A 26,700-nucleotide genomic window follows, 5' to 3' on the forward strand; every position below is an offset into this window, starting at 1 on the left:
AGGTGGCCCCTGGCCAGCCTGAGGTCCCGAGCCGCCCCTTTCACTCACCTCGGCCAGTCTAGAGCAGAGCTGCGCGCCCTGGGCCTGCGCGTGGATGGATACCAGGAGTGAGGAGCCTCTTGAAATTCTGTTCCACATTAACTGGGACTGACGCAGGGGCATTTCTCCGGGGAAGATGTAGCACCTTCCAGAAGAGTCTCTGGAGGTCCATGGAGGGGGGGGTCTGTGTGCACCTCGGTGGTGTCCAGCTCAGGTAAGGTGCTGGGTTGTGGGTGGGTTTGGTGCAGGCCCAGTGGGTACTGAGCTCAGAGCTGTACCCACTTAAGACGACACAGGCCGGGCTCAGTACCTCACCCCTGTAATCCCAGCACTCTGGAAGGCTGAGGGCTGGGAGGAGTTCGAGACCAGCCTGGCCAATATGGTGAAACCCCTTCCCTACTAAGAAAATACAAAAATTAGCCGACCATGTTGGTGTGCACCTGTAGTCCCAGCTACTCAGGAGGCTGAGGTGGGATGGTCACTTGAACCCAGAAGTTGGAGGCTGCAGTGAGCTGTGATTGAACCACTACACTCCAGTCTGAGTGACAGAGATCTCGACTCAAAAAAAAAAAAAAAAAATGAGGCCACTAGGAAGAAGCCTGGTGTCCAGTGAAGAGGGGAATGAAGCCCTATCCCAGCCCTATCCTCTGCAGCACTGACAAGTGGCCAGTCCCTTGGGGAGCCCTGGATTCTGAGTGCAGCCCCTCCCTTTCTCCTTCATCTCATTCATTCGTCCTCACCAACCCTCTCCTGGGATGAAGAGAACTGCATCTGCATTCCATCTGTGCCTCTCCCGCACCTCAGGAGTATATGTATGCTCCCACCAGGTGGGCTCCAGACACATCAAATTCATCACTTTCCCCAGAGCTCCAGTTCCCATCACCCCTGTCACCAGCATGGCCGACCTGCCTACAGATGGACAACCTCTCCCTCCCCTCTGCTCCGCCACTTCCTCTCCTCTGTTCATTGCCAAATCCTTCCAATTCTCCCTCTACGGTGTTTTTTATACCCATTCACTTCTCTCCCTTCTCCACTGCCTGGTTCTGGGGCAGGCCCTCATCCTCTCTTGCCCTACCACTGGGGGTCTCAAGCGTGGCCTTCCCAATGCACTCCTGGAGGGCCACTGACCGCCCTTCCTTGGCAGCTCCTGGCATTGCCAGAAGAAAGCCCCAGACAGTTATGAACCTGACACGCCGCCTCACCCTAGCCCACCTTTCCATCTCCATTGCCCCCGTTCCTCTGGATAACTTGTGCTCCACCATTACACCGGGCTGCTTCCTAGGCCCTGGACTGGGCTCCAGCTAGAAACACTGGTGCCTTTTTTTTTTTTTTTTTAATAGGAAGTCTCACTCTGTCTCCCAGGTGGCTGGCATGTAGTGGAGTGATCTTGGCTCACTGCAACCTCTGCCTCCTGGGTTCCAGCGATTCTCTGCCTCACCCTCCTGAATAACTAGGGTTACAGGTGCGCACCACCACACCCGACTAATGTTTGTAGTTTTAGTATAGACTGGGTTTCACCATGTTGGCCAGGCTGGTCTCAAACTCCTGGCCTCAAGTGATCCACCGCCTCTGCCTCCCAAAGTGCCAGGATTACAGGCATGAGCCACAGTGCCACCAAATTACGGTTTTCAATGGGGGTCTAGAGACCCTGGACTCAGCTTCCTAGAAGATGTAAATGGATGGAATCAGAGAGCATCCACAGGCACTTGGGGTCCAGCTCTGTCCTCTCAAGGTCGTTTTGGAAGGCGGGGTGCATTACTGGGAGAGAAATCTTACACTGAGCAGAACCAATGTGCCTCTTTTTATAACCACAAAATATGAAACAGTCAGCTAAGTCAGGAAAGAATCCAGAGATTGTGCTGACAGTGCAAGTTGACGGGAATCCCAGCCTAGGACATCAGGGAGAAGCACAGATGGTGTAATTCAGCCCCAAAATAGTTTTTTTTTTTTTTTTTTTTTTTTTGAGACGGAGTCTTGATCTGTTGCCCAGGGTGGAGTGCAATGGCACAATCTTGGCTCACTGTAACCTCTGCCTCTGGGTTCAAGCAATTCTTCTGCCTCAGCCTCCTGAGTAGCTGGGGTTACAGGCACCTGCCACCACGCCAGGCTAAATTTTATATTTTTAGTACAGATGGGGTTTCATCATGTTGGCCAGGCTGTTCTCGAACTCTTGACCTCAGGTGATCCACCCACCTCGACCTCCCAAAGTGCTGGGATTACAGGTGTGAGCCACCACACCGGTCTCTGAAATAGTCTTTTCTACTTCTTTTTTCTCACTGGAGTGTACTTGTTGGCAGAGAGGATAAACCTTGTCGCAACTGTAGCCCATATGCGCCCTACGATGGCTTTGTATAAGGTCCAATACAAATTTGTAAACTTTCTTAAAACATTATGAGATAGTTTTGCAATTTCTTTTTCTTTTTTTGAGCCAGGGTATCACTCTGTCACCCGGACTGGAGTGCAGTGGCGCAATCTTGGCTTACTGCAACCTCTTCCTCCCAGGCTCAAGTGATTCTGCCTCAGCCTCCAGAGTAGCTGGGAACACACACATGCCACCATGCCCAGCTAGTTTTTGTATTTTTAGTAGAGACGGGGTTTCCCCATGTTGGCCAGGCTGGTCTTGGACTCCTGACCTGAAGTGATCTGCTCACCTTGGCCTCCCAAAGTGCTGGGATTACAGGTGTGAGCCACTGCACCTGGCCACTTTTCAATGGGAGGACAAATAATTTTGAGTCATTCTGAATAACCACCTCACCTGGATTCTCTCTGAATCCTGACATACACCCCTCCAAAATGAAGCTGACACCAAATCCAGTACCATGTTCCCAGCTGCAAATCTTCAGAGAAATGGAAGGCAGTTCCTCAAAACAACACCGGGAATACTTGAGCCAGTCCCCAGGAAGGTGCCCAAAAGTGAAGGCCTAAGACAGTGACCAGCCAGGTACAGTGGCTCTCACCTGTAATCTCAGCACTTTGGGAAACTGAGGTAGATGGATCATCTGAGGTTGAAAGTTCGTAACCAGCCTGGCCAACATGGTGAAACCCCGTCTCCACAAAAAATTAGCCAGGCATGGTAGTGTGCACCTGTAATCCCAGATACTCAGAAGGCTGAGGCAGGAGAATCCCTTGAACCTGGGAGGTGGAGGTTGCAGTGAGCTGAGATGGTGCCACTGCACCCTAGCCTGGGCAACAGAGACTCCGTTTCAGGAAAGAAAAAAAAAAAAAAAAAAGATGTGCCTAACATCAACTTTGCTGGATCCCACTAATATCTTAATGAAGCCATCTGTTCAACAGATACTTACAAAGCCCCTGCTTTGCTATCAGGTTAACAGGGTTCTGGGCATTAATACAGCAACCAAAAGGAGCTTACAGGATCATAGCTTGCAATCCATTTAGACAAGGTGTGGGCATGCGAAGTTCACATGAGGCTGTGCACGGGGGCTCACCCCTGTAATCCCAGCACTTTGTGAGGCTGAGGCGGGCAGATCACCTGAGGCCGGGAGAGAAACCCTGTCTCTACTAAAAATACAAAATCAGCCAGGCGTGGTGGCACACGTCTGTAATCCCAGCTACTCGGGAAGCTGAGGCAGGAGAATCTCGAACCCGCAAGGCAGAGGTTGCAGTGAGCTGACACCAAGCCATTGCACTCCAGCCTAGGCAACAGAGCAAGACTCCGTCTCAAAAAAGAAAAAAAAAAAGAAAAAGTTCACATGAGTCACAGCACCCAGGGCCACCCAGACCAGGGCCCTCTAATCCAGGCGTGTCCACTCTTTTGGCTTCCCTGGGCCACACTGGAAGAATTGTCTTGGGAAACACATACAATTCACTAACATTCACAATACCTGATCAGCTTTTAAAAAATCGCAAAAGAATCTCATAATGTCCAGGCACGGTGCCACATGCCTGTAGTCCCAGCTACTCAGGAGGCTGAGGCTGGAGGATCACTTGAACCCAGGAGTTCTGGGCTGTAGTGCACTATGCCAATCGGGTATCCGCACTAAGTTCAGCATCAATATGGTGACCTCTCCGGAGCAGGGGACCACCAGGTTGCCTAAGGAGGGGTGAACTAGCCCTGGTCAGACACGGAGCAGGTCAAAACTCCCGTGCTGATCAGTAGCGGGATTGTGCCTGCACTCCAGCCTGGGCAACACAGCAAGACCCAGTCTCTAAATAAATAAAGAATCTCATACTGGTCGGGAGCAGTGGCTCACGCCTATAATTCCAGACTTTGAGAGGCCAAGGTGGGTGGATCACCTGAGGTTGGGAGTTCAAGACCAGCCTGACCAACATGGAGAAACCCCGTCTCTTCTAAAAAAATGCAAAAAAAATTAGCCGGGCGTGGTGGTGGGCGCTTGTAATCAGAGCTACTCAGGAGGCTGAGGCAGAAGAATCGCTTGAACCTGGGAGGCGGAGGTTGCAGTGCGCCAAAATCGCGCCACTGCACTCCAGTCTGGGTAACCAAGTGGGACTCTGTCTCAAAATAAATAAATAAATAAAATTGCAAAAGAATCTCATGTTCTAAGAAAGTTTACAAATTTGTGTTGGGCTGCATTCAAAGTCACCTTGGGCCACGTACGGGCCGCAGGCTGTATAAATTTGAGCCAAACCATGAATTCCCCCGTTTCCCAGAAACCTCTGGGCTTTCTGTATTGCTAATAACTTCACACACTGCAGCCCCTTGTAACAGTGGCTTCCTAAGGACAACTGCTCCCTCAGACCCGAGGCACCAAAGTCAAGGACCTGACCACTCCCCTTTGCTTAAGTATCTTATCTTAAGACGAAGACAGACCCAACACCCTCCACAGTACCATTCTGCACCCGTTCCACAGCCCTCCTGCCATCTCCCTGTCACCCAGCCCCGGGACCTAGCTGTACTTTGAAAATATAGCAACTGGAGAAATAAAAAGGAGAAACATGGCCGCGCATGGTGGCCCATGCCTATAATCCCAGCACTTTTGGAGGCCAAGGTGGGCGGATCACCTGAGATCAGGAGTTCAGGACCAGCCTGGCGAACAAGTCAAAACTCTGACTCTACTAAAAATACAAAAAAATGAGTTAGGTGTGGTGTCGGGCACCTGTAGTCCCAGATACTCGGGAAGCTGAGGCAGGAAAATCCTTTGAATCTGGGAGGCGGAGGTTACAGTGAGCTAAGACCCCAACATTGCACTCCAGCCTGGGCGACAGAGTGAGACCCTCTCTGTAATAAATAAATAAAATAGTTTAAACAACTAAATCAATAAATAAAATGACTTACAGAAGCAGCCAAGGAGAGCAGGGGCTTCGGGATGGCAGGAGAATGGGACAGAATGTCTCCCGATCAGGGACACAGAGGGGTGGACAGTGGCGGGATGAGTGGCAGGCAGGAGGAAGACAGACAGAGCCGCAAGCAGGTGAGACAGGTGACCCATCACCGTCACCTCCAAATGTGCCACGACCAAACAGGCAGGCTCCGGGCACGAGGCTTTTTATTCTAACAGCACTGGGCGGACCCCGCCCACCTGCCAGATGGTTCCTGGAGTGAGGCTGGTCTTTCCTAGCAGGTAAGACACAGTTTTGTCGGGTGAATGAGTGGCTCTTCTCTTGGTCCAGGGAGAGCCCCCTCCACTGGGCAATGCACAGCGGCCCTTCCTCTCTGGGAATGCCCAGGCTCACACGGTCCACTTCAGACACCTGCAGACAGATAGGGAGCCAGGATGAGGGGAGAGAGGTCTGGGGAGGCTGTGGGGAGGAGGGAGTGGGGATGAACGGCAGGGGCTGAGCTCACCTGGTCTCCTGGTGGGTCCCCAGACAGCGCACAGTACAGTACCGGGCACCGCAGCTGACACAGGTGTAGGGGGAGGGGAAGCCGCAGACAGCACAGAAGGGGCGCTGGGGCCGCGAGGGGGGCCCCGCACAGGCTGTCAGGTAGTTGGGGCCCTCGGCCACACTCAAGTTCTGCAGAGACAAGGGGCCAGCTCTAGGACTCCGCCTCCCACCGGCGCAGCAAACACCTGCCGGGGCCAGGCTCACCGCTGCCCTGGGGGGGGGGGGGTCCTCCCAGGCCAACCCTCATCTCACCTGCTCCTCCAGCAGGGCCTGAAAGTTTTTTCGGAAGCGAAGTTTAAAATGATCACCTCGAGTTTTCTTCTTTTTCTTTCCTAGGGGTCAAGGGCGATCAGCTGCATGGCACTTGCCCAGAATGACAGCAGCGTTCTCTGGTTATCGCTCCCATGCCCACATGCCCTCCTGGTTCTTTTTTTGAGACAGAGTCTCACTCTATCACTCAGGCTGCAGTGCAGTGGTGCGTCTCAGCTCACTGCAACCTCCACTTCCTGGGTTCAAGTGATTCTCTTGCCTTGGCCTCCCAAGTAGCTGGGATTACAGGCGTCCGCCACCACACCCGGGTAATTTTTTTTTTTGTATTTTTAGTAGAAATGGGGTTTCACCATGTTGGCCAGGCTGGTCTTGAACTCCTGACCTCAAGTGATCCACGCACCTCAGCCTCCCAAAGTGCTGGGATTACTGGTGTGAGCCACTGTACCCAGCCCTGCCTTCCTGGCTGTAAGTTGGCCCCTTGCTACCAGCCACTGCCTTCCACCCCGATTCTCCAATCCCAGCCGACGATCACCTCCATGGCCCTAAATCTAAGGCTTCATGTCAGAGCTCATCCAGTCTCTCATTTATTTCACATACACGAGAAGAAACTGAGGCACAGAAAGGGGGTGTGGTTGCTCACAGCCACAGGAGCCAGTCACCAGCAGAGGCACCAGGAGCTCCTGGGTCCTCCCACAGCCAGAGTTGGGCGGACTCTCCCCCTTCCCCACAGTCCCGCCCCCACTTCCTCCTCCACCTGCCTCACCGGTGTCCGCATCATCATCGAACTGAGGCAGCCTCTTGCCGAGCTGAGGGAGTCCTGCGTGGGGGTCGTCCTGGAAGTTGTCATTCTCCAGGGCCTCCAGCTGCCGGTTGATGCGACGCTGCCGGGCGGCCCGGTCCAGCACCCGCCGCTGCCCGGGGTCCTGGGAGCGGACTGGATGGGGCAGGGCACACAAAGTTACAGGGGTTCCCGGAAAGAGGAGCGGTGCAGCCATGGCTCTGGGTGGGTCGAGGAAGGCACCCAGGGTGGGAGCCACAGCGCTCTGATCTCACCCCCATCACCAAGCCCTCGATCCCCGTCTCCTCCCGGACCAGCCCCCGGCCCATGCTTCCTGTCCCACCAGCTGAGACCCTTTCAGTCTCTCCCGCCTGTTTTCTCCACCTTCCTCCCAATCCCAGTCCCAGCCAGTGAGACCCCTCCTGGAGACGGCTCGCTGCCGACAGGGGAGGCCACGGCGCCCGCCCTTGGGGCTTCCACGCTATCCTGGGCCCTCAATACACATGGCCCTCATGCTCAGCAGCTCATCTCCTACCTCAAAGGAACCAGAGGCCACCCACACTTGGACCCGCTCATCTTCCAGGCCACCCACCCGCAAATGTGTTGCCAAGTGGGCACACCCCTGCCCCGGGGCCCCCCAAGTCCCACCACGGCACCTAAGCCTTCCCCTGCAGCCCACTCCCTTCCTCTCCCATCTTCAACCCCTCCTCCTCAACTGGCACTTTCCTTCCCGTGAAAAACCTGGCGACACTCATGGGTCTACCACTTCACGGCTCCTCCTTCAGAGTAATCCACAAGACGTGTTGCTTCTTCACCTCCCACCCTCTCCTCGACACCCCAAATCTGACTATCCAAGGGGACCACCCACACTCCAGGCACAGGTGCCCTCCTCGGAGCAACTCTAGGGGGCCTTCCCGGCCTCCTCCTCGGACCTGAGCCCTGTCCGCCCTGTGGCGGTGCTGACTACCTTCATCGAGTAGAAAGAGACCCTTTGCTTGCTTCCTTGAAAAGATTGCAGGGATTCTCCATGTCCAGTAATGCTGCTCAGGCTCCAGCTCGGCTGCTGCCCTGCCTCTACGGAGGTGGCTGGCCCTCTTCTCTGCTCAGTCTACGCACTCTTCCTGGGATTTTGAATCTAAACAAAGGGCTCTGATGATGATCACTCACAAGCAAATGACTCCCAGAGCGATTCCCTCAACCCAGAGCCCCCTCCCAGGCTCCACAACGGGCCGTGCAGTGGCACCTGTTGAGCCGGGCGTGGTGGCACACACCTGTAACCTCAGCACTTTGGGAGGCCAAAGTGGTAGGATTGCTTGATGCCAGGAGTTAGAAACCAGCCTGGGCAGCATAGCCAAACCCCATCGCTACAAAAAATTAAAAAATGAGCCAGGCCTGTTGCACATACATGCCTGTAGTCCCAGCTACTCGGGAGGCTGCGGTGGGAGGATTACATGAGCCGGGGAGGTTGAGACTGCTGTGTGCAGTGAGCTGTGATCACGCCACTGCCCTCCAGCCTGAGTGACAGAGCAAGACTCCAAAACAAACAGACAAACAACAGCAACAAAAATCAAAAAGAAAAAAGAAATCCACTAGCCCCACTGAAACTCAAAAAGTTTTCCCATCCAAGTCTGCTTCTGCCTTCTCTCAAGGCGAATGGAACCGTCTATGCAGACATCCAAACCAGAAACCTAGAAGCTATTTTAAACCTTTTTCCGCAGCTGGGCACAGCAACTCACATCTGTAATCCCAGTACTTTGGGAGGCTGAGGTGGGCAGATCACTTGAAGTCAGGAGTTTGAGACCACCCTGGCCAACATGGCAAAACCCGTCTCTACTAAAAATACCAAAATTGGCCGGGTATAGTGGCGGGCGCCTGTAGTCCCAGCTACTTGGGAGGCTGAGGCACAAGAATCGCTTGAACCTGGGAGGCAGAGGTTGCAGCAACCTGAGATAGCGCCATTGCACTCCAGCCTGAGAGACAGAGTGAGACCCTGTCTCAAAAAACAAAAAACCATTTTCCTCATTGCCTTAGCAGCTGTTCACCGGGTTCTGGTAATTTTACATGATAGATCTCTTCACTCATCAAACAAGTATGAAGCACCCATTAATCGTCATAATAACAGCAGCAGCTCCAGTAGCTAGCACTTGCTGGGCACTTCCTATGAGCCAGGCACCATGCCCAGCTCTTTGCATAACTTGAGCCGTTTAACCCTTACAACAGCCGTATGGGACAGTATTGTTATCATCCACAGTTTACCAACATTCAGAGATTAAGAAATGTGTCCAAAGTTCACGCAGCTAGCAAGTGGCCAGGTCAGAATTCAAAGCACTGCACAGCATCAAAGAGCATGACCTGGCTGGGCACGGTGGCTCACGTCTGTAATCCCAGCACATTGGGAGGCTGAGGCAGGCGGATCAAGAGGTCAGGAGATCGAGACCATCCTGGCCAACATGGTGAAACCCCGTCTCTACTAAACAATACAAAAATTAGCTGGGCGTGGTGACTCGAGCCTGTAGGCCCAGCTACTTGGGAGGCTGAGGCAGGAGAATTGCTTGAACCCAGGAGGCGGAGACTGCAGTGAGCTGAGATTGCACCACTGCACTCCAGCCTGGTGCCTGGTGACAGAACAAGAATCTGTCTCAAAAAAAAAAAAAAAAAAGAGCATGACCTTCCCGGGCACGGTGGCTCATGCCTGTAATCTCAGGACTTTGGGAGGCCAAGGTGGGTGGATCCCTTGAGCCCAGGAGTTCGAGGCCAGCCTGGGCAACATGGCAAAACCCCGTATCTGAAAACAAATACAAAAATTAGCCAGGCATGGTGGCACACACCTGTAGTCCCAGCTATTAGGGAGGCTAAGGCGGGAGGATGGCTTGAGCCCAGGAGCTCAAGGCTGCAGTGAGCCTGGGTGACACAGCAAGACTCTGTTCTAAAAAAAAAAAAATAAACAACCAAGGCCGGGTACCTTGGCTCATACCTGTAATCCCAGCACTTTGGGAGGCTGGGATGGGTGGATCACCTGAGGTCAGGAGTTCAAGACCAGCCTGGCCAACATGGTGAAATCCCGTCTCTACTAAGAACACAAAAGATTAGCCAGGCACGGTGGCATGTGCCAGCAATCCCAGCTACTCAGGAGGCTGAGGCAGGAGAATCACTTGAACCTGGGAGGCGAAGGTTGCAGTGAGCTGAGATCGTGTCACTGCACTCCAGCCTGGGTGACTCCATCTCAAAAAAAAAAGCAAAAAAAAAAAAAAAAAAAAAACCAAAAAACCATGATATTGATCACTGTACTACTCTGTCTCCATTCCAAATGCCAGACAGTGCTCTAGGTTCCAGGGATGCAAAAGCTTCCAGTCTAGTGGTAAACACAAATAATCAAACACACACAGTAAGCAGAACATGGGGTAGGCTGGGATACGGAGTATAAAGTGCTGCAGAGCCCAGGCCAGAAACACCCAATCTGGCTTTGGAGTAGTCAGGGCAGACTTCCCAGAAGGTAAGTCCAGGTTAAGACCTCACTGGTGAATGACCTGGCTAGGGGACACAGCAGGGAGTTTCAGGCCTCGAGGTCAACATGAGAAAAGTCATGGCTGGGAGACTGCGGTGCCTTTGAAAAACTTAAAGGGCCAAGCGCAGTGGCCCATGCCTGTAATCCTAGCATTTTGGAAGGCCGAGGCAGGAGGATCACCTGAGCTCAGGAGTTCAAGACCAGCCTGGGCAACACAGTGAGACACCTATCTCAACAAAAAATATAAAACTAGCCCAGGATGGTAGCCTGCACTCACCTGAGGACCTAGCTACTCAGGAGGGTGAGGTGGGAGGATCACTTGAGTATGGGGAGGTTGAGGCTGCAGTGAGCTATATAGAACCACTTCATTCCAGCCTGGGTGACAGAGTAAGACTCCGTATTAAAAAAAAAAAAAAGCCTTTGCTGCTGGGTGCGGTGGCTCACAACTGTAATCCCAGCATTTTGGGAGGCCAACGTGGGTGGATCACAAGGTCAGGAGTTCAAGATCAGCCTGGCCACCATAATGAAACCCCATCTCTACTAAAAATACAAAAATTAGCCAGGCATTAGTGGTGTGTGCCTGTAGTCCCAGCTACTCAGGAGGCTGAGGCAGGAGAATCTCTTGAACTTGGGAAATGGAGGTTGCAGTGAGCCGAGATCATACCATTGCACTCTAGCCTGGGCTACAGAGTAAAACTTCATCTCAAAACAAAGGCCTGGCACAGTGGTTCATGTGAGGTCAGGAGACCAAGACCATCCTGGCTAACATGATGAAACCCCATCTCTACTAAAAAAAAAAAAAAAAAAAAATTAGCTGGGCATGGTGGTGGCATGCGCCTGTAATCCCAGCTACTCGGGAGGCTGAGGCAGAAGAATCGCTTGAACCTGGGAGGTGGAGGCTGCAGTGAGCCAAGATCACACCACTGCACTGCAGCCTGAGCCACAGAGCAGAATCCATCGAAAGAAAAGAAAAGAAGAAAAGAAAGAAAATAAAGATAGGAAGGAAGGAAAGAAGAGAAAGAAAGAAAAAGAGGGAAAGAAAGAAAAAAAGCAAGCCTTTGCTGGCCCTCCACTGCCTCCCCATAGAGTTCAAACTCCTGGGCAGTGTGTATAATGCCTTTAAAAATGTAACCTTTCCCCAGCCTTCCATGCTTTCTTATTACTCTGTAAGATCCAAACTGTGGACTTGGCTTCCTGAGCGACTTGCTTTTTCTTGCTTTACTGCCTTTGCACGTGAAGTTCCCACTTAGAGAAACCCTAACTAGACTTTCAAGACTCAGTTCAAGCTGTTTCGCTTTTCCTTCCAAGCTTTCACTGTCCCCTCCCTCCCAGAAGCTGAGCTAGATGCCACTCCTCCCTGTTCCGAGGCGCTGTGCCTCCCTCTGCCATAGCAGATATTACAGTGAAATGCAGTGGCAGGTCTGCGTGTCTGTCCCCATTCTAGAAAGCCAATGCTTGGATAACAGGAGTCTTTCTCGTCTTCATCCCCAGCGCCTGGCTTGGAGCAAGCATCAATAAAACGTGAATGAAGGGTCAACACCAGGACTCGAGGGCTGGGGAAGGGATTTAAGAGGAATAGCTGGGGCCGGAAGCGGCATCCCAGCACTTTGCAAGGCCGACGCGGAGGATCGCTTGAGGCGAGTTGGAGACCAGCCTGGGCAACATAGCGAGAACCCGTTAATACAAAAAAAATTAAGAATTAAAAATTAGCCAGGCGTGGTGCTTCATGCCTGCAGTTCCAGCCACTCGGGAGGCTGAGGTGGGGGGGAATCGTTTGATCCCAGGAGTTCGAGGCTGCAATGAGCTATGACTGCACCACTGCACTCCAGCCTAGGTGACAGAGCGAGACCTTGTCTCAAAGAAAAGGAGGGGAATGACTAAGTAAGAAAATTCTTGGGCTCGTTCGGACTTGGGAAGGAGAAGGGGGCGAACCGCCGGGGGCTCACATACCCGAAGTTTTCTTCTCCACCATTTGCACAATACGACTGCCGGAAGAGACTGCTGCGCACGCGTACTAAACCCAAGGCTTGGGTAGCGGCGCAATCACTTCCGGTGGCTGCTACTTCTGCGCGTGCGCCACCGCTTTGACTCGTTACGTGGCGTTCCCTTGGAGACCAGAAAGCTTTTCGCCATGTTTTATAGGGGCAAAAACACTTCCGGCCTCAGGCTGGCGATATAAATCTTGTGTGAGCCACCAAATGGGTTATTTTAAAGAGGTGATGACGGTGGTCTTACGAGAAACCTTATTTTCCTTTGGTCCTTCCTTGTGAAGATGCTGTAATCACAAAGGCAGCCCCTGGAGCTTCTCCCCGGGGCAGAAGAGGAGGTGGGCCGGACTGTCAAAGAAAGTGGCCAGCTTCCGTGGGCAATCCGAGGTTCCTAGTGGCCCTCTGCAGAAATCTCAATCCCCAGTTTCCCGGGGCCTCCGTCCCGCCGGCTCGCGCTTCCTCCCTCCCTGTGGCCGCCACCAGCTGGCTCTCCCCGTCTTCCGCCCGCACTCTCCGGGCAGGGCTGCGCCCAGAATCCGCCCCCGCGTCCCGTCGGACCCTCCGCCAGGGGTCACTGCCCCTGTCCAGGTTTCAGTTCCACGAGTGTCAAGCGGCTGGCTCGGCCCAGAGTCCCGGTCTCAGGCCCGCCGGCCGGAGCCGCCGCCCCTCCCCCGCCCCCGGTGCACCCGGGACAATCCTCGCCTTGTCTGCGGCGCCGGCATCTGGAGCTTTCTGCAGCCTCCGGATACGCCTTTTTTCCAGGGCGTGGCCCCACCCCGGCTGCTCCCCGCGGCGGCCGCACAGCAGCCCGGGCGCCCCCTTCCCGCCGCCCCCGTCCGGAGCTGGGATCAAGGCGCGCAGCTCAGATCCCGGGATCCTGGGTGCTGTCTGGGCCCGCTCCCCACCATGGCCTCCTCGGGCCCGGGACCCCGGCTCCCGCTGCTCCTGCTGCTGCTGCTGCTGCCCCCAGCGGCTTCAGCCTCCGATCGGCCCCGGGGCCGCGACCCGGTCAACCCAGGTGAGATCCCAGGGAGGCCGGGCACAGCGTGCCTGCCAGCCTGGCCCGGAGGGGGTCGGGAGCTCGAGGAGGTGTCCGGCCCGTCCCCCGCCCAGCGTGCTCTTGAGGCCGAGTATCGCCAAGCCCCTTACCCATCCCCACCCTGAACTGGGGGTTCTGACCTCCCGAACAAAGGGACTCGGAATTCCTAGGCGCCACTCCCACCCTGCCCTTCCTGGGGTCACAGTGGTCCTGGGCGAGGAGAGTTTAAGAGGGCGAGGGAAGGAAAAAAGGGAGGGAAGTAGAGCGAGGAGGAGGACAGCAAACACGTGGGGCCCGGCGCTGGACAGATGGGTCCCAAGCGCCAGCTCCCTCTGGTAACAGAGAAGCTGCTGGTGATCACTGTGGCCACCGCTGAGACCGAGGGGTACCTGCGTTTCCTGCGCTCTGCGGAGTTCTTCAACTACACCGTGCGGGTGAGGAGAGGGAAAGCCCCAGAGCCCCTGGGAGGGGGTCCCAGCAGGAGGGGTGGGCTGAAGTCCGGATGCCCAGGTCCCCACGGTGAGCCTGGTCAGAAGCTGCACCCCCCGACATACACAACTCCCCAACCCTCGCCTGGCATTGGGCATCTCCTCCGCAGACCCTGGGCCTGGGAGAGGAGTGGCGAGGGGGTGATGTGGCCCGAACAGTTGGTGGAGGACAGAAGGTCCGGTGGCTAAAGAAGGAAATGGAGAAATATGCTGACCGGGAGGATATGATCATCATGTTTGTGGACAGGTAACAGGGCTGGGAATAGGGAGCAAGGTAAGGATGCTGAGGTTCCTAGTGGACCCCTGCTCATCCTCCCCTTCCTCGCCCAGCTATGATGTGATTCTGGCCGGCGGCCCTTCGGAGCTGCTGAAGAAGTTCGTCCAGAGTGGCAGCCGCCTGCTCTTCTCTGCAGAGAGCTTCTGCTGGCCCGAGTGGGGGCTGGCAGAGCAGTACCCTGAGGTGGGCACGGGGAAGCGCTTCCTCAACTCTGGTGGTGAGTGGCAGAGTGCCCAAGGCAGAGGGGCCAAGAGCGGTGGGGCACAGAGTGTTCCTGGTGCCTGAGGGCTGGAGAGGGCCTGGGGGACAGGCCGTGGGACGCTGCGAGTCTCAGGGTCAACGCTTCACCTCCCCACCAGGATTCATCGGCTTTGCCACCACCATCCACCACATTGTCCGCCAGTGGAAGTACAAGGATGATGACGATGACCAGCTGTTCTACACACGGCTTTACCTGGACCCAGGGCTGAGGGTAAGGAGGGCAGAAGAGTGGGTGCACGCCACGGCTCTGTGGGACTGGAGGCCTCAGGCTGAATGGGAGCAGGGGGGCGAAGGGGGTTGTAAAGAGAAAAAATGTGTGCCTGGGCATGGCGGCTCACGCCTGTAATCCCAGCACTTTGGGAGGCTTAGGCAGGAGGATTGCTTGAGCCCAGGAATTCAATACCAGCCTGGACAACATAGTGAAACCTCATCTCTACAAAAATAATAATAATAATAAAAAATTAGCCAGTCTTCATGGTGCACATCTGTAATCCCAGCTACTTGGGAGGCTGAGGTGGGAGGATCTCTTAAGTGCAGGAGTCTGAGGACATTTTGAGTTATGACTGCACCACTGCACTCCAGCTGAGGTGACAGAATGAGACCCTATCTCTTAGAAAAAAATAAAAGAGAAGCCACGCATGGTGGCTCACGTCTGTAATCCCAGCACTTTGGGAGGCCAAGGCAGGTGGATCACCTGAGATTGGGAATTTGAGTCCAGCCTGATCAACACGGTGAAACCACTATCTCTACTAAAAATACAAAAATTAGCCGGGCGTGGTGGTATGCGCCTGTAGTCCCAGCTACTCAGAATAATCACTTGAACCAGGAGGCGGAGATTGCAGTGAGCCGAGATCACACCACCGCACTCCAGCCTGGGCAACAAGAGCAAGAGAAAAAAGAGAGAGAAAAAAAGTGAGAAATGATGAAATGATCCTTCCTGCTTCTTCCATTTTAACCACTCCATCGAATCTCATTCCATCCAGGAGAAACTCGGCCTTAATCTGGATCATAAGTCTCGGATCTTTCAGAACCTCAACGGGGCTTTAGGTGAGGAGGAAGACAGCAGCAGGCGGGGGATGCTCAGCCTCCGCACTAGGGCTTTTGAGCTGGGAGAGGCTTCTGGAGGAGCTGAGCTGGCCTAAGCCCACCTCCCTGTGGCTTTGTCGGGCATGTGAGTGGCTGACAGTGTGAGTTGCACTGTGCTGATCGTACTAGAAGCGAGGGAAGCCAAAGCGTGCTGGCGTCTGGTGCACACATGCTGTGCCTGGGCGCCGGGCCAGGGGTTTTACTTCTGTGATTTCATTTAACAAGGGGAAGGTCCCTGGTTATCCACCTCCTACAGATGAGGAAAGCAACTTGTAGAGGGGTTAGTGACTTGCCTCAGGGGATGGGGAGAAAAGAGATAGAGAGGCCAGGCACGGTGGCTCACACCTGAAATCCCAGCACTTTGGGAAGCCAAGATTGGAGGATCATTTGAGGTCAGGAATTCGAGACCAGCATGGCCAACATGGCAAAACCCTGTCTTTACTAAAAAAAAAGTACAAAAATTAGCCAGGCATGTTGGCAGCCACCTGTAATTCCGGCTACTCAGTAGGCTGAGGCAGGAGAATCACTGGAACCTGGGAGGCAGAGGTTGCAGTGAGCTGAGGTCGTGCCACTGTACTCCAGCCTGGTGACAGAGCGAGACTCCATCTCAAAAAAGAAAAAAGAAAGGGGGCTGGACACGGTGGCTAATCCCATCGCTTTGGGAGGCCGAGGCAGGCAAATCATGAAGTCAGGAGATCAGGACCAGCCTGGCCAACATAATGAAACCCCATCTCTACTAAAAATACAAAATTTAGGCTGGGTGTGATGGCTCATGCCTGTAATCCCAACACTTTGGGAGGCCAAGGCAAGTGGATCATCACCTGAGGTCAGGAGTTCAAGACCAGCCTGGCCAACATGGCGAAATCTCTTCTCTGCTAAAAATACAAAAATTAGCAGGGCATGGTGGCACACGCCTGTAATCCCAACTATTCAGGAAGCTGAGGACGGAGAATCTCTTGAACCTAGGAGGTGGAGGTTGCAGTGAGCTGAGATGGCGCCATTGCACTCCAGCCTGGATGACTGAGCAAGACTCCGTCTCAAAAAAAAAAAAAAAAAGAGAGAGAGAAAGAACAGGAGGAGGGATAGGGATGCTGAGGTTCCCAGTGGCCCCCAGCTCAGCTCATCCTGCCCTTCCTCGCCCAGCAGCTTCGATGTGATCACGCAGGTAGGAGTCAGTGGAGCTCTCTGGGCCAACAGCCTGTCAGAACCCGAAGGTTCCTACACCTACAAGCCACACTCCAGGATGGCCCCGATGTCCCTTTATCCCTGGAGAATTTGGGACCCCGTATTTAGAAGAACATGTTGCTCGGCAGCTCCCAGAGAAAGGGGGTCTGAAGCGTGGCCTTTTTCTTCCCCAGATGAAGTGGTTTTAAAGTTTGATCGGAACCGTGTGCGTATCCGGAACGTGGCCTACGACACGCTCCCCGTTGTGGTCCATGGAAATGGTCCTACTAAGGTGCCACCAGTGGCTTCAACCCCTGCCCTGCCCTGCCCCAACCCCCGGGCATCTCCAACCCTTCTGAGAAGCCGGCCTTCCCCAGCTCCCACAGCAGAGGTGCCCCACCTCCACCCCTGGAGGCCTCAGCCGCTCAGCCTCAGTCTCTCCCCAACAGCTGCAGCTCAACTACCTGGGAAACTATGTCCCCAATGGCTGGACTCCCGAGGGAGGCTGTGGCTTCTGCAGCCGGGACCGGAGGACACTCCCGGGGGGGCAGGTGAGGCAGGGGTGCCGGGAGGGGAGTGAGAAGGCAGCATGCTGAGCAGGAGATGCAAGGACAGGGGGCTGGGTGTTGGTGGGGGCAGTGGCCCTGGGTCCCCGAAGCTGGCAGGGTGGAGGGTGGGTGGGGGCGGTGGGGAAGTCCCAGCTTCCCTCTGAGCGCCTTCCTGCCACATCTTCCAGCCTCCCCCCCGGGTGTTTCTGGCCGTGTTTGTGGAACAGCCTACCCCGTTTCTGCCCCGCTTCCTGCAGCGGCTGCTGCTCTTAGACTATCCCCACGACAGGATCACCCTTTTCCTGCACAACAACGTGAGACCCCCTGCTCCCCAGAGCCTCTCCCAAAGGACCCTTCCCCTGCCATGATCAGAACTCCCGTGCCCCCACCCCCATCTCCTACCTGCACCCCCGTCCCTCAAGTGCCGCCTCCTTGCCCTCTGAGCCCGTCCCCCCATGTCACCCCCTCCCCAGGAGGTCTTCCATGAGCCTCACATCGATGACTCCTGGCCGCAGCTCCAGGACCACTTTGCAGCCATGAAGCTGGTGGGGCCAGAGGAGGCTCTGAGCCCAGGCGAGGCCAGGGACATGGCCATGTGAGCAGGCGCTGGGCAGGGAGGAGGGTGGGATGAGGGTGCAGGGTGGGGGTGGCTGCCACCCGCTGCCTGGCCCTCGCCTCACCTGTCACCTGTCCAGCCCCTCCCGGGCTTCACCACTCACATCCTTGTAGCCCCCACGCTGTCACCCCCCCCACCCTTGCTAGCTCACCCAGACAGTGGAGAACCTGGGGAAAGAAGGCCAGATGCTGCCTCCCTCCTCTTCTCCTGGGGTGGGGCCAATTCCCCCATCCCCACCCGCCTCCGGGCCTGCCGCTGTTTGAGCTCAGCTCTCACCTCCAGGGACATGTGTCGGCAGGACCCCGAGTGCGAGTTCTACTTCAGCCTGGACGCTGACGCTGTCCTCACCAACCCGCAGACCCTGCGCATCCTCATTGAGGAGAACAGGTGGCTTGCCCCCTCTCCCTGCAGCCGGGGGGCACCCCAGCAGGCCCCGGGAGCCCCACTCCTGCCCTGGGCACTGGGCTCCCCAGGCCTGCTCCCTTCCGCCCAGCCCTCACCCTCGCCTGTCCGCAGGAAGGTGATCGCCCCCATGCTGTCCCGCCACGGCAAGCTGTGGTCCAACTTCTGGGGTGCCCTGAGCCCTGACGAGTACTACGCCCGCTCCGAGGACTACGTGGAGCTGGTGCAGAGAAAGCGAGTGTGAGTCCCGCCAGCCTGCAGCCCCCTCCTCTGACCCGGGCCTGGGTAGACCCAAGCCTCCTGGTCACCAGTCAGAGGTGCCATGAGGCCGGGTGCAGTGGCTCACACCTGTGATCCCACTACTTTGGGAAGCCAAGGTATGAGGATTGCTTCAGCCTGGTGAGATCAGCCTGATCAACATAGCAAAATCTTATCTCTACAAAAAATGCATGGTTGGGCACGGTGGTGCGAGCCCCCTCTAGTCCCAGCTACTTCTACAGAGGCTGAGGTGGGAGGATCACTTGAGCTTGGGAGGTTGAGGCTGCAGTGAGCCATGTTTGCACCACTGCACTCAGGCCTGGAAACAGAGGGAGACCCTGTGTCAAGAAAAGAAAAAGCAAAAGCCAGGCGTGGTGGCTCAATCCTGTAATCCCAGCACTTAGAGAGGCTGAGGCGGGCAAATCACTTGAGGTCAGGAGTTCGAGACCAGCCTGGCCAACATGATGAAACCCCATCTGTTTGTTTTTTTTTGAGATGGAGTCTTGCTCTGTCGCCAGGCTGGAGTGCAGTGGCGTGATCTCGGCTCACTGCAACCTCCGCCTCCCAGGTTCAAGCAATTCTCCTGCCTCAGCCTCTTGAGTAGCTGGGATTACAGGCGTGCACCACCATGCCGAGCTAATCTTTGTATTTTTAATAGAGACGGGGTTTCACCATGTGGGCCAGGATGGTCTCAATGTCTTGACCTCGTGATCCACCCGCCTCGGCCTCCCAAAGTGCTGGGATTACAGGCGTGCGCCACTGTGCCTGGCCGTTTTTTTGTTTTTGAGATGAAGTCTTGCTTTGTGACCCAGGCTGGAGTGCAATGGTATGATCTTAGCTCATTGCAACCTCCACCTCCTGGGTTCAAGTGATTCTCCTGCCTCAGCTTCCTGAGTAGCTGGGATTACAGGCGCACGCCACCATGCCCAGCTGATTTTTGTATTTTTAGTAGAGACAGCGTTTCACCATGTTGTTCAGGCTGATCTGGAACTCCTGACGTTGTGATCCGCCCACCTCATCCTCCTAAAGTGCTGAGATTACAGGCGCGAGCCACTGCTCCCAACAGTGAAACCCCATCTCTACCAAAAATACAAAATTTAGCCGGGCTTGGTGGTGGGCCCCTGTTAACCCTGCTACTTGGGAGGCTGAGGTGGGAGAATTGTTTGAACCTGGGAGGCGGAAGTTGCAGTGAGCTAAGATCGAACCACTGCACTCCAGCCTGGGTGACAAAGCAAGACTGTGTCTCAAAAAACAAAAACAAGAAACAAAAAAGAAGTGTCACAGCTTGGGGCAGGGACTGACTGCGTTTTTGGAGAGGGGGCGGTTGTGACCAGCAGTGCTTGACAAGGGACATGCAGGGGTCTTATGTTCAGGGACTTCAATGCTCTGAGGGAAGAAGGGCTTCCTGGGACGAGCTGGGTAGAAATTGGGGGCTGCCCCGCCAGCTGACCGTGGTGTCGGTGCCTCCAGGGGCGTGTGGAACGTGCCGTACATCTCCCAGGCCTATGTGATCCGGGGGGAGACCCTGCGGATGGAGCTGCCGCAGAGAGAGGTGTTCTCGGGCAGCGACACGGACCCAGACATGGCTTTCTGTAAAAGCTTTCGAGACAAGGTGAGTGCGTGCCCAGTCTGGCCAGGGGCCTGATGCTACGATGCTGGGGGCAGACCCCAGACGTTGCCGGCATCACGGACACCCCCACCCCACTGCAGGGCATCTTCCTCCATTTGAGCAATCAGCATGAATTTGGCCGGCTCCTGGCCACTTCCCGATACGACACAGAGCACTTGCACCCCGACCTCTGGCAGATCTTCGACAACCCTGTCGTGAGTGAGAACCCCGAGCTCAGGTTCCCCGCCCTGTGCTAAGGAAGACATCAAGCACGATGGCTGCCGCCAGCACCGGACACTGAGTGGGAAGGGGAGGCCCCCTGGGGGCTGGGAGACAGGAGGGTACAGATCTGAAGTGGCCCCCATCCTCCCACAGGACTGGCAGGAGCAGTACATCCACGAGAACTACAGCCGGGCCCTGGAAGGGGAGGGAATCGTGGAGCAGGTGGGTCCGCACAGTCCCCGCCGCCCTCATGGCCATTGTCTCTTGAGGGCCTCCACCTGGATTCAAAGTTGTCAGACTGAGTTCCCCAGGGGCCTGAAGGTTTTCTGTTCAGGCGAAGTGAAGTCAGAGGCGGAATGCAGCATTGATCAGAGGGCCTCTCCTCTCCTGTTGTGTTGGGTATATTGGTGTTATGTATGAAATCACATCTTTTTTTTTTTTTTGAGACGGAGTTTCGCTCTTGTTACCCAGGCTGGAGTGCAATGGCGCGATCTTGGCTCACCGCCACCTCCGCCTCCTGGGTTCAGGCAATTCTTCTGCCTCAGCCTCCTGAGTAGCTGGGATTACAGGCACGCGCCACCATGCCCAGCTGATTTTTTGTAATTTTAATAGAGACGGGGTGTCACCATGTTGACCAGGATGGTCTCGATCTTTTGACCTCGTGATCCACCCGCCTCGGCCTCCCAAAGTGCTGGGATTACAGGCGTGAGCCACCGCGCCAGCCTGAAATCACATCTTTAAAGAGGAATGGGGCTACGCACAGTGGCTCACGCCTGTAATCCTATCACTTTGGGAGGCTGAGGTGGGCAGATCATAAGGTCAAGAGATCAAGATCATCCTGGCCAACATGGTGAAGCCCTGTCTCTACTAAAATTACAAAAATTAGCTGTGCATAGTGGTGCACGCCTGTAGTCCCAGCTACTTGGGAGGCTGAGGCAAGAGAATCGCTTGAACCCAGGAGGCAGAGGTTGCAGTGAGCCAAGATCATGCCACTGCACTCCAGCCTGGTGACAGAGCAAGACTCCATCTCAAAAAAAAAATTAGGCCAGGAGCAGTGCTCCAGCCTGTAATCCCAGCACTTCAGGAGGCTGAGGCAGCAGACCCGTTGAGCTCAGGAGTTCCAGACTAGCCTGGCCAACATTGCAAAACCCTGTCTCTACTAAAAAAAAAAAAAAAAGTAACAAAAATTAGCTAGACGCGATTCTGGGAACCTGTAATCTCAGCTACTCGGGAGGCTGAGGTGGGAGAATCACTTGAATCTGGGAGGCAGAGTTTGCAGTGAGCCAAGATGGTGCCACTGCACTCCAGCATGGGTGACAGAGTGAGACCCTATCTCAAAAAAAAAAAAAAGAAAGAAAAAATTAGCTTGGCATGGTGGCATGTGCCTGTAGTTCCAGCTACCTGGACGCTGAGGTGGGAGAATTTCTTGAGCCGAGAAGGTTGAGGCTATAATGAGCTATGATTATGCCACCGCACTCCAACCGAGTGACAGAGCAACACCCTATCTTAAAAAAAAAAAAAAAAAAAGAGGGATGCACGTTATGAAAGTTTGGAAACCACTATCCCAGCATGAGGGGCTCCAGGACCCTTTGCCACCTCTGCCATGCCAAATTCCAGCTCTCAGCCTTGCCGTTCCCCCCAGCCCCTACCTGGCAGGTCCTCTGGCTGTTCTCACAGAGCCTTGCCTGCTCCCTGCTGTCCCTTCCCATTCTGCCTGCTGCCTGTCCCCTTTCCCATTCTGCACCGTCACCTAGCCCTGTTCTCCCCCACCCTGCCCTCAGCCATGCCCGGACGTGTACTGGTTCCCGCTGCTGTCAGAACAAATGTGCGATGAGCTGGTGGAGGAGATGGAGCACTATGGCCAGTGGTCAGGCGGCCGGCATGAGGTGAGGGCCTGGGCAGTGAGGCCAGAGGGCTCCCCGGAGGAGGGGGTACAGGGTCTAGTCAAGGAGCAATGGAATCAGGAAAATGGAAGCAAAGACGGGTTCCCAGCGAGGAGGCAGACCCTGGGGTCACCACTGCATTCATTCATGTATTCAAGAAATATTTCCTGCTGGGCATGGTGGCTCATGCCTGTAATCCTAGCACTTTGGGAGGCCAAGGCAGGAGGATTGCTTGAGTCAGGGAATTTGAGGCCAGCCTGGGCAACATAGCAAGACCCTGTCTCTACAAAAAGTTTAAAAATTAGCTGGGTGTGGTGGCTTGAGCCTGTGGTCCCAGCTATTTGGGAGGCTGAGGCTGAAGGATCACTTGAGCCCCAGAGTTAGAGGCTGCAGTGAGCTATGATCATACCGCAGCACTCCAGCCTGGGTGACAGAGCAAGACTCTGTCTCTAAAAAAAGAAAAAAGGAAATATTTCCTGGGCCGCTGTCCTAGACTGCACTGGAGGAATGCCTCAGGATGGCCAGGTGTGAGCGGCAGCGGCCACCCAGCTTCTAGGACTGTGATGAGCAGCCTGGGCGCATGGAAGCCACAGGGAAGCTTTGACCCAGACTTGGGAGGACTAGGGGGCTTCACAGGACAGGTGACATCTTAGCTGAGACTTGAAGGGCCGGGAGCAGTGAGTCAGGCTGAGAAGTAACAGAGAAGACTGTTTCACACGGAAGAATACAGATGCAAAGGCTGGGGAACAGGAGGAAGGAGGCTGGACTGCCCTGGGGGGCACCATGGCTAGAGGGTGTGGGTGGCTCAGTGCCCTCCACCCCCAGGATTCCAGGCTGGCTGGAGGCTACGAGAACGTGCCCACCGTGGACATCCACATGAAGCAGGTGGGGTACGAGGACCAGTGGCTGCAGCTGCTGCGGACGTATGTGGGCCCCATGACCGAGAGCCTGTTTCCCGGCTACCACACTAAGGTGCGCCCCCCACCTGCCACTGCCCCCCACCTTCCCCACCCCAGTACCGGGCTGGAAGTCTCCACGCAGACCCCTTTCGGCCCCAGAAGCATTTGGGCTCCATGCACTTTGGTTACCAGGGGAATGAGACGCTGCAGGAGGCAGCCCCTGGGAGGGAAGGGAACCAGGCTGAGAACCCCGGCCAGGCTTGGCCCTAACCTAATACCAGTGAGCTGGGAGACCCTCCCATGCAACCATCCCCTCTCCTCCCTGGACAAGGACTGTCGTCTCCCTGAAGATCCCCTGTGATGGCCGGGCGTGGTGGCTCACTCCTAATCCCAGCACTCTGGGAGGCCAAGGCAGGCAGATGATCACCTGAGGTCAGGAGTTCAAGACCAGCCTGGCCAAGGTGGTGAAACCTCATCTCTACTAAAAATATAAAAATTTGCCAGGCGTGGTGGTGCGTGCCTGTAATCCCAGCTACTCGGGAGGCTGAGGCAGGAGAATCCCTTGAACCCAGGAGGCGAAGGTTGCAGTGAGCTGAGATTGAGCCACTTGCACTCCAGCCTGAGTGACAGGGCGAGACTGCCTCAGAAAAATATAATAATTAAATAAAAGACCCCCTACGCTCACAGCTGTCCCTGCAGCCTCTTCCCTCCTGTCTCCCAGGCGCGGGCGGTGATGAACTTTGTGGTCCGCTACCGGCCAGACGAGCAGCCCTCTCTGCGGCCACACCATGACTCATCCACCTTCACCCTTAACGTCGCCCTCAACCACAAGGGCCTAGACTATGAGGTGCGCCCCCGCCACTCCACCCACCCACGCTTCACCTTGGGACCCTGGGGTCCCCTCCTAGAGCCCCTGCTTGCACCCCCAGATCCCCTCCCTGCCTATTTCCCTGTGATTTTGTGGGTGTCAGCTCCTAGATGGCTTCTGGGCAGGCGGCCTCCGCTTCCTCCTGGATCTTCTTTATCTGCGGGCACCCCAGCCCTCCCCCATATCTGCCATCTCCCTTGTCACCCTGGTCTTCCACACCAGTCTCCCTGACCTGGCTGCCCCGCCCCCTGTGTCTACCTGCCCCGCCCCCTATATCTGCCTGTCCCACCCCCTGTGTCCACCTGTCCCGCCCCCTGGCCTGGCTGCCCCGCCCCTTGGATCTGCCTGCCCCGCCCTCTGTGTCAGCCTCCGCAGGCCCCACGTCCGCTCACTCCAAGATTCTTTTCTCTTCTTCTCTTTCCAGGGAGGCGGCTGCCGCTTCCTGCGCTACAACTGTGTAATCTCGTCCCCGAGAAAGGGCTGGGCGCTCCTGCACCCCGGCCGCCTCACCCACTACCACGAGGGGCTGCCCACGACCCGGGGCACGCGCTACATCATGGTGTCCTTTGTCGACCCCTGACACTCAACCACTCTGCCAAATCTGCCCTGCCGTTGTGCCTTTTTAGGGGGCCTGGCCCCCATCCTGGGAGTGGGGGGATGAGTCTCTCCCTCTCCCCGCTTCCTGAGTGCATGCTCCGTGTGCCTGGACTGAATGTGTCACGTTGCTCCCAACATACAGCCCTCTCAGGAAGCTGCCGGTCCCCGCCTCTCCCCTCCGACCCCAGTGGTTCATGGGGACTGGGCTTCTGGGGGCTCCCTGCGTGATAAATTATGAACGTTCCTCAGCCTCAGTCCCAATAAAGGACAGTTTGTAAGTCTCGAGTCCATTCATCTGCCCATTGACCGCATTCCCCCTCCTGCCACCAGCGTGGAGGGGAGAGACCCTGAAAAGGGAAGACGAGGAAAAAAAGGAAAGGCAGAATGTTGGACCCTCATGGGAACCCGGAGGCTCCCCTGGCCCCCACGTTCCCCGTTCCCTGTATTGACTGAGCTGAAGAGAGTGTGTGAGAGGGCACAGACCAAAAGGAGGACATCTCAGGCTGGCGCCGTGGCTCACACTGTGATTCCAGGACTTTGGGAAGCCAAGGTGGGCGGAGGATCGCTGGAATTCAAGCCCAGCCTGGACAACATAGCAATACCCCATCTCTACAAAAAATAAATTAGCTGGGCATGGTGGCTCACACCTGTAATCCCAGCACGTTAGGAGGCTGAGGTGGGTGGATCACCTGAAGTTGGGATTCAAGACACCCCTGGCTAACATGGTGAAACCCTGTCCCTACTAAAAGAATACAAAATTAGGCTGGGCACTGTAATCCCAGCACTTTGGGAGGCTGCAGAGGGTGGATCACAAGGGCAGGAGTTCGAGACCAGCCTGGCCAGATGGTGAAACCACGTCTCTACCAAAAAATACAAACATGAGCTGGGCGTGGTGGCAGGTGCCTTTAATCCCAGCTACTCAGGAGGCTGAAGCAGGAAAATCATTTTCACCTGGGAGGCAGAGGTTGCAGTGAACCAAGATGCACTCTACTCTGGGCAACAGGGTGAGACTCCATCTCAAAAAAAAAAAAAAAAAAAAAAAATTAACTGGGCATGGTGGCACATGCCTGCAATCCTAGCTTACTTGGGAAGCTGAGGCAGGAGAATTGCTTGAACCTGGGAGGGGGAGGTTGCAGTAAGCCAAGATTGCAACACTGCACTCCAGCCTAGTCAACCAAGAGCAAAACTCTATCTCAAAAAATAATAATAATACATAGGCTGGGCATGGTGGCTCATGCCTGTAGTCCCAGCACTGCTGAGGTGGGCAGATCATGAGGTCAGGAGTTCGAGACTAGCCTGGCCAACATGGCGAAACCCTGTCTCTACTAAAAATACAAAAATTAGCTGGGTGTGCTGGTAGGCACCTGTAATCCCAACTACTCAGGAGGTTAGGGCAGAATTGCTTGAACTCAGAGGGCAGAGGTTGCAGTGAGCTGAGACCACACCACTGCATTCCAGTCTGGGCAACAGAACAAGACTCCATCTCAAAAAAAAAAAAAAAAAAAAAAAAAAAAACAACTTTCCAGCCAGGCACAGTGGCTCACGCCTGTACTCCCAACACTTTGGGAGGCCGAGGAGGGCGGATCACGAGGTCAGGAGATCAAGACATTCCTGGCCAACATGGTAAAACCCTGTCTCTACAAAAAATACAAAAGTTAGCCAGGTGTGGTGGTGGTGGGCGCCTGTAGTCCCAACTACTCAGGAGGCTGAGACAGGAGAATCACTTGAACCCGGGAGGCAGAGGTTGCAGTGAGCTGAGATCATGCCACTGCACTCTAGCCTTGGCAACAGAGCAAGAATCCTTCTCAAAACAAAAAAAGCTTTCTGCACTACTTACAGAGGGATCCATACAGCATTGTTCTGGATTCCAGTCATAACTTAAAGGGAAACTTTGACAACATCCAGAGCCCTTGATGTCCGCAAATGAAGGAAGAGGATGTCCTTAGTTCCTTGCAGAAGGAACCCACTTAGGTGGCAGCAATCTTGACATCCAGATGGAACAGTACATCTATAAAAGGAAACGTGATGGCATCTTCATCAATGTGAAGAGGACCTGGGAGAAGTTCCTGCTGGCAGCTCATGCCATTGTTTTCATTGA

At 55.1% G+C, this 26,700-nt stretch overlaps 2 protein-coding genes across 3 annotated transcripts; one reads left to right on the forward strand and one right to left on the reverse strand.

The window, feature by feature from the left end:
* Positions 1–5,491: 5,491 nt before the first annotated feature.
* Positions 5,492–12,791, reverse strand: ZNHIT1 (zinc finger HIT-type containing 1). The gene is made up of 5 exons (XM_032255096.1): positions 12,348–12,791; positions 6,878–7,048; positions 6,097–6,176; positions 5,804–5,973; positions 5,492–5,709 (listed from the first exon to the last, which is right to left on the reverse strand). Exons 1-5 carry the CDS (start codon positions 12,367–12,369, stop codon positions 5,688–5,690), a joined length of 465 nt encoding a protein of 154 aa, XP_032110987.1. The 5' UTR covers positions 12,370–12,791; the 3' UTR covers positions 5,492–5,687.
* A 195-nt stretch (positions 12,792–12,986) lies between these two features.
* On the forward strand, positions 12,987–24,883 carry PLOD3 (procollagen-lysine,2-oxoglutarate 5-dioxygenase 3). 2 transcript variants are annotated; one of them, XM_032255094.1, is made up of 19 exons: positions 12,987–13,403; positions 13,767–13,858; positions 14,023–14,159; positions 14,243–14,406; positions 14,549–14,661; positions 15,434–15,497; positions 16,895–16,992; positions 17,150–17,251; positions 17,437–17,562; positions 17,722–17,843; positions 18,147–18,251; positions 18,381–18,506; positions 19,995–20,136; positions 20,235–20,348; positions 20,509–20,577; positions 22,137–22,241; positions 23,064–23,210; positions 23,859–23,984; positions 24,430–24,883. In XM_032255094.1, the coding sequence occupies exons 1-19, from the start codon at positions 13,292–13,294 to the stop codon at positions 24,583–24,585; spliced, it is 2,220 nt and encodes a 739-aa protein (XP_032110985.1). In that variant the 5' UTR covers positions 12,987–13,291; the 3' UTR covers positions 24,586–24,883. The 2 variants fall into 2 exon arrangements, with proteins under 2 accessions (XP_032110985.1, XP_032110986.1); XM_032255095.1 differs by lacking the exons at positions 23,859–23,984; positions 24,430–24,883 and adding an exon at positions 23,469–23,545 and having other exon boundaries at positions 12,995–13,403.
* Positions 24,884–26,700: the final 1,817 nt, after the last annotated feature.

This window comes from Sapajus apella, unplaced genomic scaffold, assembly GCF_009761245.1.
Source record: "Sapajus apella isolate SASKATOON/1434 unplaced genomic scaffold, GSC_monkey_1.0 scaffold88, whole genome shotgun sequence".
In the NCBI taxonomy this organism is placed as follows: domain Eukaryota; kingdom Metazoa; phylum Chordata; class Mammalia; order Primates; family Cebidae; genus Sapajus; species Sapajus apella.

Bases quoted from the DNA above. Each gene is read 5' to 3' on its own strand.
- ZNHIT1 (XM_032255096.1), bottom strand. From the start codon at position 12,369: ATGGTGGAGAAGAAAACTTCGG. The intron at 7,049-12,347 runs GTATGTGAGCCC...TGCCCCATCCAG, and splicing joins GGTGGAGAAGAAAACTTCGG to TCCGCTCCCAGGACCCCGGG. The intron at 5,710-5,803 runs GTGAGCTCAGCC...ATCTGTCTGCAG, and splicing joins GGGACCCACCAGGAGACCAG to GTGTCTGAAGTGGACCGTGT.
- PLOD3 (XM_032255094.1), top strand. From the start codon at position 13,292: ATGGCCTCCTCGGGCCCGGGACCCCGGCTCCCGCTGCTCCTGCTGCTG. The intron at 14,160-14,242 runs GTAACAGGGCTG...TTCCTCGCCCAG, and splicing joins ATCATCATGTTTGTGGACAG to CTATGATGTGATTCTGGCCG. The intron at 20,137-20,234 runs GTGAGTGCGTGC...ACCCCACTGCAG, and splicing joins GTAAAAGCTTTCGAGACAAG to GGCATCTTCCTCCATTTGAG.